This window comes from Nannospalax galili, unplaced genomic scaffold, assembly GCF_000622305.1.
Source record: "Nannospalax galili isolate Female #2095 unplaced genomic scaffold, S.galili_v1.0 scaffold140, whole genome shotgun sequence".
Taxonomy (NCBI): Eukaryota; Metazoa; Chordata; class Mammalia; order Rodentia; family Spalacidae; genus Nannospalax; species Nannospalax galili.
Window position 1 is genome coordinate 14,922,223 of NW_008352267.1, and position 12,364 is coordinate 14,934,586.

Sequence of the window (12,364 nt, forward strand, 5' to 3'; positions counted from 1 at the left end):
TATATCTTTAACTACAAAGGGAGAATGGTCTAAATCCCTTAGGATAGAAAACATTTTGCTAATTTCATCATTAGAGCTCAGTTACAAATCCCCAGTGTCTATTTTTTTCAAACTTTTGTTTATCCTATGGAAATAGAGACTTTCTGAGAAAGAATTAAATTCTTTCACCTGAAATTTTAAGTACTTGAAAGTTCCTAGCATAAAATCAAGGCTCTCTAAAAGCATAGCTTGAGGACCAGTGAAAGGGTTCAGCAAGTAAGGGTGCTTCCCACCAAGCTTGACAACCTGAGTTTGATCCCAGGGACCCACATGATGGAAGAGGATAACAGACTCCTGCAAGTTGTCCTCTGACCTCCATACTTATTCTGTGGTATGCGTGCACACACACACACACACACACACACACACACACACAAACATACACACACACATGCATGCACGCACGCATACAAAAAAGAAAACAAACAGCTTAAATTCTTTCAGCAGTAATTTTATTGTAAACATTCTAAAGTGCATTCAACTATAACATAAATCATAAGATGAGTAATAAACACATTCTTCATTTAACAAGAAGTCTAGGAACAAATAGACTGCAAACCTTGGTGGTGGTGCTGGGAGGAAAGAGGGTGTCATGGAAATAATTCTGAGCAGCAGGTATTTATTTCTGGATACCTAGACGCCTGTTTTCAAATCTTCAAGGGAGTTTCACCTTGAGAAGAAGGGTTCAGGCAAACACAGTAGGACTTACTTCCTGTAACACAAATGCTTCCTACTCTGTTAGGGCAGGCTCTGGAGTGCTCCAATCATGCACTACTTAGCTAAGGATCCTATCTTTTCTTGCTAAGGGAAAATGGTCTAGATAGTTTCACTAGCTATAATTTCCAGCATAACTGACACATCTTTCATCATGTGTTCTTGGGTTCTTGATCTATATTATTGCAAGGATGTACTCAGTGAATGAGCACCAGAATCCGTCTTCTTGGTATCTGAGTAAAGATTTACAAGCCTCCCTCTTAGTTACATTTATTTATTTACATATTTACTTTCAGTGATAGCAGGGGAAACTCTAGAGCTATGTGCAGGCTAGGCAAATATTCTACATATCCAGCCTCTTTCTTAGATCTTGAGAACAGTTTTAGAGACCCAGTCCAGTCCTTAACTTCTTAGAAATTCTTTGAAGGGAAAGAGGCTAGAAATCCCAGTAAACATGCTCCCTCTAGCCCCTCTAGTCTCTAGTTAATCAGAGATGTCCATACCCCTCCAGTTCCTTCAAAACCCCCCATGGGATGCCCCAATAGATTATTTAAATTGAGCTCCGAATCTTAGATTTCCCAGGATTAGAACAAATGAGAGGTCTGTAACCACTGTGGTTTGAGCTGTTGATTGATGTTTTATTTGTTGGATTTGATGGTAATCAGGATGAAAGTCTAAAGCTATTGAACCAACCTTTTGAAAAATTATAATTTAAATTTGTCCTTTGACAGTTCTATACATGTATATAATGCATTCTGATTGCTCTCACTGTACCCTCTTTTCATCTTCCTCCCTCCTCTCTCTACCCTCCCTCTTTCCTACTAATCTTTTTCCCACATTCATGTCTTTTTATTTTGTTTATGTCCCTCTGGGTTTGACCTTGGATTAGAACTATTCATTGGAGTCTGGTAGGTTAAGCAGTGGGTACCCAACTGAAGACAGTGTCTCCCCTTCTCCCATAGTTCATCAGTAGCCTGAATACTTCAGAAGTAGGCGTTGGGGGTCCAAGTTCCACCCCATCCATGACTGACTGTTGATATAACCTGTCTTGGACAGGTTCAATATGCAATCACAGCTGCTGTAGGTTTGTGATTCCATTAGCTGTGCCATATCTAGAAGATGGGATTCCACCGCCCTTTGCCCTGTCCCCCAGCTATTTCATTCTTTCCATCCCCACTTTCACAATGTTCCCTGAGCCTTAGAGAACATAGTACAAATGATTTGTTTAGGGCTGAGCCTTCTTCCATCACTTATCCTCAGGCAGTTATGAATCACAACATTTGCTGCCATTTACTGCAGATAGAAGTTTCCTTAATTGGGGTTGAGAGTAGCCTTTGTCTTGGGGTATAAACACACATATTTAGAAGATAATTTGATGTTATGTCTACTTAGTTAGATAGCAGTAGTTTCCTAGTAATTTGGTAGTAATAGCCTTCATAGGGCCTATGATCTCCCAAGGTAGAGCTTATTTACCAGATTTACAGTACCAGACATGGAATCCTGATTCTATGGAGCAGGCCTCAAGTGTAATCAGAGCAGTTCTTTATCCTGGTAACAGTCATGCCACTATTTCACAGGTGGGCATAGTTTGCCTGTCAGGTTGATGGTGTAGGACGTTTTCAGCTAAATTTCTTTATATCTTGCAATTACAGTGCATGGTATCTTCAGCTGAATTGATCTTTAAATATTTATTGTAGGAGGAGTTTGGACCCTAACTATACCAAATACTGAGTCCTCTACAGGTCAAACAAAGGTAAAGGATACAGTTATTCTCCTGATCAAAGTAATCCTGGAACACAGATGCCTCTTAATGTTGGCTTTCCATTACATAGAAACTATCTGAACCGTAATTGGGAAATGTAAATATAATGAGTCTTTTGATTGCAGTAGCGGTTCAGGACAGATATAACCTCAGAGTTTATAGCAAAATTCAATCTTCTCCAAGGAGGAGTTAAAAACTAAGGGCTGGTGAACATGACTTCCTGGGCAGTTATCTTTAGTTGTTGTGTTACTTAGGACAGCCATTTTATTTTATGATGCCTTGCATTAAAGTTAGGAACCATGGAAATGTTAGTTACATATGAAACCAAGAAGCTAGTACAGCTATGAATCAAGAGGGATTTGGGGTGACATATCCAACAATCAATAGATGACCTACCTGAGCCAAGGGAGGTTTGAGAGATCCTGAACAAAAAGACACCAATCCGTATGAGTTTAAGGCTGGGAAAGAAATAATGTAAACATAAATCATGTTAACCAATTTTAAGGAAAATATTTTAAAATGTAGCTAAGAGCAGTTGTATTCATAATAATGCAGCTGAAGTCATACATAGTCCTAGATCATTGCAGATGCAGTTTTTTTTAAAGAGAAGTTTTGGGTCTGATTCACATTGCTTGCCTACTGATCTTTGGTCACTGGGAATATAACTGTGGTGGAGAGAGCCTGATTCCCATGTAATATAGCCAAGGTATGATTCCTACACACTTAAAAGGTAAGTGGGCAGTAAGCAAAGCACCACAGATTCTGTCCTGTTTTAAAATCCTAAGGTCCTTGTAATGAGGGCTTATTCTCAACCCTGAAACTGGTGACGAAGCATATCTATAGAACAGTGACTGATTGGAAGCAAACTCATAAATAGAACTTGGGACTCATTTAAGACTTTTAAGCAACCAGTGACTGTGCTTTCTGTTCCTAGAATCAGGTCTCCCTTTGGTAGAGATGGCTGGAATAGCCTCCCGCACATTGACTCATATGGGCAGGACTGGAGCCTGCTCTGGTGCCACGCTTACCAGAAGCAAAGCAATAGGCAATACCTTATTTCATGTCAAGTTGGTTTCTTGGCAGATCCTTGAAATGATTCTTTGCAAAGCATAGTCCCTCTTCACTGCCTTTCCAGTAGATTGTGTTCTCCTTGAAGTCTGTCATTTCCAGGTGATGTTAAGATCTTGAACACTTTTTGAGTTATTTAATCACAAAAGCAGCCCCACTATCACTCATTAGATCACTAAGTCAACTTTGCAGAAATGCAGAATGGAACAGTGTGTACAAGGGATGTGGAAAGGAGAGAAAGAATTAAGATGGGCTTTAATGACTGAGAATGGTGATGGGTAGAGGGGACACTGAGAAGACTCGTTAGACATGGGGAGAGAGTGAAATGCCGTCTAATACTGTCTTTTGGTTAGTAGAGTTCTTATCTTGTGTTTCTACTCCATGGCATCTTCAGTTTGGGCCTTTTTCCTTGCCATAAGGGCATTGACTGTTCCTAGAAGGGGTCAATTTTGCTCTTTCTTTTTGTTCTTCTCATGGTACTTTCTATTATTCCCTCTGGGATTCTGAGTGAATGATGCTCATTGTCTGTTGTTCCTTCCAGTCCCCTGCTTGATCTCTGCTATTGAAGCATTAAAAGCCATTTCTATGATGTATCATATACACAGTCCCAAAGTACCATTCACTTTCTGTTGCTTCTTTTTTATATCAAGCATACTTGGCCTGAAAGCCATGTTGATCATTTCTTTCTGAAGCCTCGGGGTTGACACCCTTATAGCAACAGCTATACTCCAAAAATTTTGAGGGATCTTCCTGAGGTTTTTGTTTAGCTGCCTATAGCTTAAGACTTTAATTTAGTTCTGTCACTTGGCATCTCATAATTGTCAGTACAGAGACTACCATCATTTTCATTTTAGGTTCTAACATAGGGAACTATGATTGCCTGTGGTCTAGAAGGAGTCACTGGGTGTGATATGTAAGTTATTGGGTGTCAAATTCAGTGTATACACTGGATTTATGATTTCTCAAGAACCATTTGGGGTTATTCAGCTGTTAGCATAGTATTCAAAAAGCTTATCAGCCCAAATGAGTGATAAGTAGCAAAAATGAAGGCCAACATATTTTCCATGTAGGAAGGGTAATCTTAATATGAAGGACCATCATTTGTCCAACTAAGTCAGTCAGAAGTAGGCAAAGGGGATGCATCAAAATGTGTTTCAGGCCCTCCAACGGGAAAGTAACATGAAAGCTCCTAAATACTGGATGTTCTCTTAGTTGCCTTCTGTCTTACAGAACAACTTTAATCACCAGAGGTCATAATAACTCAGGGTCCTGCCTGTGAGTCATTTTCTTCTTGAACCTAAAGTATACTCTGGGCAAACAACATTACAAAGATCATTTTCCTCCTTTTCATAGACTCTTAAGTGAAAGCAGCCTGACCCATAACTGAAAGCTATAAGCTAGAACCAAACTGAAGTCGCTGCTGACACAGAGAAAACACACTACATAAAACAAACAACTGACAGAAGAACAGAAAGGTGAAGTCCAGCAAATTCTTTATAGTTCCACAAAGCAAGGGTCCACCTATCAAATTGCCTTGGGGAGCCTGTCTTACATATAACCTAAGAAACTACATACAAACCAGAAGACAGAGAATTTTGTGCCCCTGAATACTGAGCTCATAGAACTGGTTCAATTTGGAAAAATGCACTGAAGCTTGGAAGTTTCCTAACTCTGAGTGGTTTTGGCTTTCTCCTCAGAGAAGAAAATCTTGGGAAGTCCCTAATATAAACAGCACCCTTGAATCTTCAACCTCCCTAAGATGCTAAACCAAGAATCATATTCTACCTACCTGCTCATAAAACTCCTGGCTAGCTCATCCTATTTTGATTCCAAACTCTAAATTAGATTTAAATGCTCAATATGCAGTAAAAGTCCAACCTGATGCTCAGAAAGAGTTTAACCAGGAAGGCGCCAATTGAGAATGTTTGGGATAAGGCCTCAAATCCATAGTTGCCATGACTGTACATTATATAAGGAAAAAGGTCATAGGGACAAAACCGGTAGCTTCAAAATTTGCATTAAAAAATCCAGTGTTTCAGACCATGCAATGCCAGTGGACATCTGAAAGATCATTAAAGCTTGTAAATTTACCTTGTGAGACTCTTAGCTCATTTTTCTGCAAAAAGATACGGTTATCAGCTAACTGATAATTATAATAATAGGAAGATAGAATAGATGCTCAAGTCCTGATCTGCTTGAGGAGACAAAAAAAGAATGTGCTCTATTGTTTTGCTTTGTTTTTAACTTTAAGTAGGGAGGAAGAATGGGCTAAGCCTCATGCAAGAGGAAATGGTTTACTAATCTCAGTATGATGGCTAGGTTACATGATCCAGGCCACCATTAGTTCCCACCAATGCTTCTTTTCCTGACTTACATTCTGAACAGCTGAAGTTACGCTTTAAAAACAACATCCTGCCACTTTCCTACTCAGGACCTCCTAATGGACTCAAACTTCTCAGCATCATCTGTTCATTTGGCTAGGTCACTCAGTTCTAGATTTGAAGCCTCTCTACTATCCCTACAGTTCACCAGGCTCCAGGCCTTTGTTCTAGCTCTTTTCTCTTCCTAACAGGGTTTATGCTGCCTTTAGTGAAGTCTCTACTTGAGTGTCATCTCTTCAGAAAGAGAAGCTTCTTATTGTTAGAGAGCTTCTTAAGAAAGCACCTCAGATCTCACCAGCATTCTCCTGATATGGCAGTTTCGCTTTGACACCATATCAAGGTGTAATTTTTACTTCCATGAGGTGAAAAAAAGGTAAAAAAGCTCTACAAGAAATAGGAGCTTGCCTTGTTTATTGATAAGCGCCCTCTACTCAGAATAGACCTTGCAGTAAATAGTCAATAAACATTTGCTGAATGCATTAACTATCAGTCATGAGTTAATTGATGAATCAAAAAGTCATAAGCTACATTATGGAATCTGTTCTGTTAATACAATATTATGTGATAGTGTTTTTAAATATATAACTAGAAACACTGATAAATTATAAGGTTTCTTATAAAAATTCTGATTACCAACTTCTCAAAAATTAAGGGATTTTGTAATTGAGGACACTTTAACAGAAGCATACAATGATTATTAGCAGCTGTTATTTCCAGACAAGGCTTACCCCAGATCTCACCACTCCTCATTATCTTCCTGACACTAAAGATTTGCTTACATTCGGCTCTCTATTGATGTGCCTCTCCCTGTCAGTTTTCAGGGCTCTACATTAAGCACATATGTGCTAAGTCTCCCAGCCTTTGTTCCATGCAGCAGTATAAATTTTCATGTCTGATTTATAAATAAAATTGTTTCTGTGTTCCATCTTAAAATCATATTCATAATAAAATACACATTTTGGCTTGTGTTTGTTATGTTCTACTTTCAGAACAATCAACCCAGCTTGACAAACCCAACTGAGTCTCCATTACTAGTAAAAGGGCAGGAACACCCAATTGTGTTTCAGAATAGTTTTCACTTTTGTAAGGTTATTTTTAAAAACATTTTTTAAAACATTTTTCAAAACCCATAGATTTGAAATATTTTTCTTTGTTTTTAAAACCTCATGAACATTAGATCCAGATGTTTACCTAAACTGATTCATTTACCAGTGTGGGACACACCCAGTTGTTTTAAGAAAGAAAATAACTACATTTAATGCTGAGGTCAGATAAGGAAAATACATATGGAGAGAGAGAGAGTATATGTGTGTATGTGTGTGTGTGTGTGTGTGTGTGCGTGTGTGTGTGTGTGTGTGTGTGTGTGTGTGTGTGTGTGTGAGGGAGAGAGAGAGAGAGATCCTTTGGCTCAGTGTTGATGCATTTCAGCAGCATCAGTAGTTACTAAGCACCTGCCATATGTCAAGCATTCTAAGCAATGAGTCTGGCAGCAAAAGCAAAGCAAGCAATAAAGTAACTGCTAGATGCAGCAAGAGTTAGTAAGAACTATCAGCGAAAAGGGTAGTGGAGTGGAGTGAAGGAGAGGATACCTGGCCAGTGGCTGTAGTAACCAGTGTGCTCCAGGTAGGTCCTGAGGGGAGAGGAGGTCCCAGCAGTATCTGAAGGAGGTGAGAAAAGGCAGGCCCATCTTTGGAAAAAGAACAACCAGCATAGAAATTGAAGTACACCAAATGTCCTGAAGCAGGAGCATGCCTGGTGTGCTCAAGGATCAGTGTGAGTTAATTAACTCTGGCTGAGTTAATCAAGTAAGTTAACTGCAGATAGGATTTGAGCACACATGCTGCTCTCCAAAGAGTACCATTCCATAGAGGCAGCCTCGTCTTCTCCACTGAGGAATACTTATGGTTTGTTTTAAATTAACTTAAATTTTGATTTCGCCATGATCTGAGCTTTGAGGCTACATGACAGTATGCAGGTTCAGTTTTCTAAAGGGACATTAAGCAACTGGCCCCAGATGAGCTCGCAGATTCCTCTGACTAAATCACTCACTAAGCCACTGTGTACACACGATAGAGTCTCATGAACCGCGGCATTTTTGTCACTCCCAACACAGTCTTCTGCTGTATATGTTGGACACTGGTGCTTTTCAAAAGAGTAACGTGAGAATAACAACAAAAATTTATTATCTTAACCCTGCCTGTTAATCACTCTGCACTAAGTGATACAGTTCAGAGTGGCCTTGAGAAATTCTCTCTGACAGAATGTCATGTCTCCTCAATGCAGTTGCTCGCAGAGGACTGGCCATTTGGAGCTGAGATGTGTAAGTTGGTGCCCTTCATCCAGAAGGCCTCTGTGGGGATCACTGTGCTGAGTCTGTGTGCTCTAAGTATTGACAGGTAAGAGTCTATTCCTACACCAAGAAGATCCTAAACACCATATGACTGTTTTATATGTATCTTAGGAAATAGACTATGTAATTCAGTCAAACCAAACTCTACCAGCTTGAAAAACAATTCTGTTTACATCTTCAGATATCGAGCTGTTGCTTCCTGGAGTCGTATTAAAGGAATTGGGGTTCCAAAATGGACAGCAGTAGAAATTGTTTTAATTTGGGTGGTCTCCGTGGTTCTGGCTGTCCCTGAAGCCATAGGTTTTGATATGATTACGACAGACTACAAAGGAAAGTCTCTACGGATCTGCTTGCTTCATCCTGTTCAGAAAACAGCCTTCATGCAGGTAAGATTTACTTTTCTTTTTCTTTCTGCTCTTGCCTTATAAATACTTAACTATCTTCCCTGGTTTCCCTTCCTTGCTAAACTATTGATTTGTGACTATCTTTGGCATAAATTAAGAATTTAGATCCCAAGACTATGGGGTTAACGATAACTAATGACCCAGGATGACTACTTCTCCAAGAACACTGTTGTTCTCAGGGGCACAGATAAAAAGGGTTCCTATGAGAATGGCTGTAACTTTGCAGCTTTTTGTACCCATAGTCCCATAAGGATGGTCACTTACTATATAATCTACATAAAACAACCCAGCAATCATTAGAGAAGAAGATGGTTTTGCCTGTGTTTAAATAGAAGCCACCAAATCGGAGTGGATTAGGCAGCTGCCCCTCATCTCTGATGCTAAATGAGAAGCTGCCTTTGGAAAATGTCAAATCTCAGCTTCCTATTAAAAAAATGTTTGATCAGAAAACAGAAAAGCGTGAGGACACTACTCTCCAAAAGATTGATCCTAATGTAAAAGACTTTTTGTTCAGCAGAAGGGATTAATACAAAGGGGGTTGGTCTAATTATCATCAGTGGTCTACTTACACGTATGAACATTACACAAAACTTTATGAACTAGGCATACAATAATAAGCAAAAGAACAAAGAAGGAAATCAATGTGAAACTAAGTATAAGATTGTTGTTTACTAAAATGGGGGGAACCACATGGGGTACATAAAATTTTCTCCAATATAGATATGTCTAGATCAATAGTGTTTTTGAAAAGGCAACAGGAAAGAACACGGGAAGAATGTAACTAACAAGCACTTTTTAAATTAAGCTTAGATTTATGTGCTATTGACCTAGTGGTTAATGCATGTCTTTTCATACTTATTTTCCCCCTAAACATACTTAGTAAAAAGTGAAAACTTCACTTAAACACTGGGAAATCTTTACATATTTTACACCAAGAATTCCCTAAAAATGAGTTGTTTATATGAAGGCAAAACATTGAATAACCAAAATTCCAAATTTTGCCCAACTACTTAAGTCTCACACATAATTTTACTATGTTGTCCCAAAGAATTGAAATACTTTCTGTAATGTTTGTTTCATTTGAAATGTATATTTACTTAATTGTTCAGAAGATGTGGCCTAAGGAAATTGATATAGTATTTATGTGAAAGATCTCTGTTACAAGAGCATTGTTCCTTGATGAATATGTTTTGTTTTCTAGTTGACGTTTGATGCATAAGGGTCTTTAAAACAGAGGAAGAGTAACCATAATATTTCTCTCTTCCCCACAGTTTTACAAGACAGCTAAAGACTGGTGGCTATTCAGTTTCTATTTCTGCTTGCCGCTAGCCATCACTGCATTCTTTTATACCCTGATGACCTGTGAAATGTTGAGAAAGAAGAGTGGCATGCAGATTGCTTTAAATGATCACCTAAAGCAGGTAAGAGACTGCCAAGATTTGGTGGCTCCTGCTCATAATTATGATCATGTGGTTAAAATTTTTGATGAGGATACAACTGGTGTATACCAGAACGTATTTCTACTTTCTTCCTTCCTTCTGGCATTTTAGGATTATAAATAATAATATATATTCTTTACTTAAAGATAATGTATATAATAAAAATATCTACAGAGAACCATTACTTGTTTCATTTTGCTTTTTAAGATAGACTCTCAGGTAGCCCAGGCTGGCCCTAAACTTACCATGTGGCCAAGCATGACCTTGAACTCCTGACCCACCTGCTCTGCCTCCCAAGTGTTGAGATTCCAGACCTGTGCCACCTTGCCCAGCCTGAACCCTGACTTTTTAAAGATGAACCCTGTGTAATTTTACTTGTAATTCACAGTAACTATTTAATTGAGTGCTCATTGTCCTGAGTCTTTATAAGTTTCGCTGAGTTTTGTAAACAGTATGAAATATCCTCTTCAAGAAGAATGCATGCTGTAAACACCAAGAGGTCGTTTTTAAGGGTCTATGATTCTATTTCAGAGGCGAGAAGTGGCCAAAACAGTGTTCTGCCTGGTCCTTGTTTTTGCCCTCTGTTGGCTTCCCCTTCACCTCAGCAGGATTTTGAAGCTCACTCTTTATGACCAGAGTGATCCCAATAGATGTGAACTTTTGAGGTAAGAAAGGAAGAATGCATGGAATACATGTGGCATCAAAGTAGAAGGGGGAACTGTTTGGGGGAAGAAAACCTGAAAGAGGCAGATGGAGGACAGGGGAAGATGCTGGGGAAGAGTGGCGAATGTGAACAAGTGATGACATATGTGAAATCCCATAATATAACTCATTAGTGTGCATGCTAATTTAAAATTTAAAAGAAGAAAGAATAGAAAACATTGTGTTATAAAGTGCCATTCAGAAATATTCCCATCAATCCTTCTAATAGGCAGGAAGAATATTACTTTTCTGATCCTTACAGTGCAATTAAGATTCCCAATCTTATCGTCACTCCTGATTTAGAGGGAGAAAGAGGGACATCAGAGAACCCTGGGAAGTCAAAGCACAGAGATGTCAAAATGATGAGTGAGTGGCAAGATGGAAAGTACCAGATGTGACCACACTGTAAATGAAAACCATTTCTTTCCCAGCAGTTTCATCACTTCCAAATGAGGCTATTCTATAAAGGAGAGTTGGATATGGGTGATGACAGTGGGAGAGGGTAGTGGAGAGAACAGAGACAGGAGGAGACAAACAGAGACAAATATCTCTACTAGCAAATGAGTAGTTAAACTCTGAATCATTGAATATGGGTGACTTTTTTCTTTATAAAAACACAAAAGCAATAAATATACACTCAAAGAATATTTTTTACATACACATTTTGGGTTTTTTGGTTTTTGTTTTCACAGCTTTTTGTTGGTATTGGACTACATCGGTATCAACATGGCTTCTTTGAATTCCTGTATTAATCCAATTGCTCTATATTTGGTGAGCAAAAGATTCAAAAACTGCTTTAAGGTAAGAAAATATTTTAACATCAAAAGCTGTCTGTAATTCAGCATCAAATATAGGCCTTCAGAACCACTAGTATTTCTGTCTGGAGAGAATTGCAAATTGCTAGTTTTCCCTGCATTGCACTATACATAAGTTTTTAAAAATATGGCTTTGTATATAAACCACTATAGTCAATAGTTGCCTCTAAATCCTAGCCATCCTCTCCCTATGCTAATGGAATTGCTCAGGAAATTAATAAAATTGCATTTATTGATGCCTAATAAATGTCCTATAGTCAAATAAGAACAAAATATAATTGAATGTAGTTTCCTTGTTTGGGGTAGATTTTTTTTGACTCTTCAGCTACAATGTATATTGTAAATAAGTTAGTGCCTTTTTCACATGGACTATAAGAATAGCAAGTCAAGGGCTGAGGAAATGACTCGGTGGGTAAGAGTGCTTACTATGAAGGAAGATCTGAGTTCAAACCCCCAGCACCCATGTAAAAAGTCAGGCAAGGCCGCACACATTCCTATGATTCCAGGGCTGTGGAATGAAAAGATAAGAGGGTTGCTTGGCTTGGTATCCACTAGCCTTGCTGCAAGTTCCACAAGAGACCCTGTCTCAAGAAAAAAAGGTGGAGGATGGTGCAGGACACCCAACGTCCTTCTCTGACATGCACATATCACACACACACACACACACACGCACACACACACACACACACA

At 38.8% G+C, this 12,364-nt stretch overlaps 1 protein-coding gene across 2 annotated transcripts in view; it reads left to right on the forward strand.

The window, feature by feature from the left end:
- The window catches only part of Ednrb (endothelin receptor type B), a 31,861-nt gene that overhangs the window by 17,164 nt on the left and 2,333 nt on the right, over positions 1–12,364 (forward strand). For both annotated transcript variants that reach the window (XM_029554081.1, XM_008849121.2), the window contains 5 exons: positions 8,248–8,360; positions 8,496–8,700; positions 9,990–10,139; positions 10,689–10,822; positions 11,552–11,660. In XM_029554081.1, the coding sequence (XP_029409941.1) occupies positions 8,248–8,360; positions 8,496–8,700; positions 9,990–10,139; positions 10,689–10,822; positions 11,552–11,660 (711 nt within the window). The remainder of the gene's footprint in view (positions 1–8,247; positions 8,361–8,495; positions 8,701–9,989; positions 10,140–10,688; positions 10,823–11,551; positions 11,661–12,364) is intronic.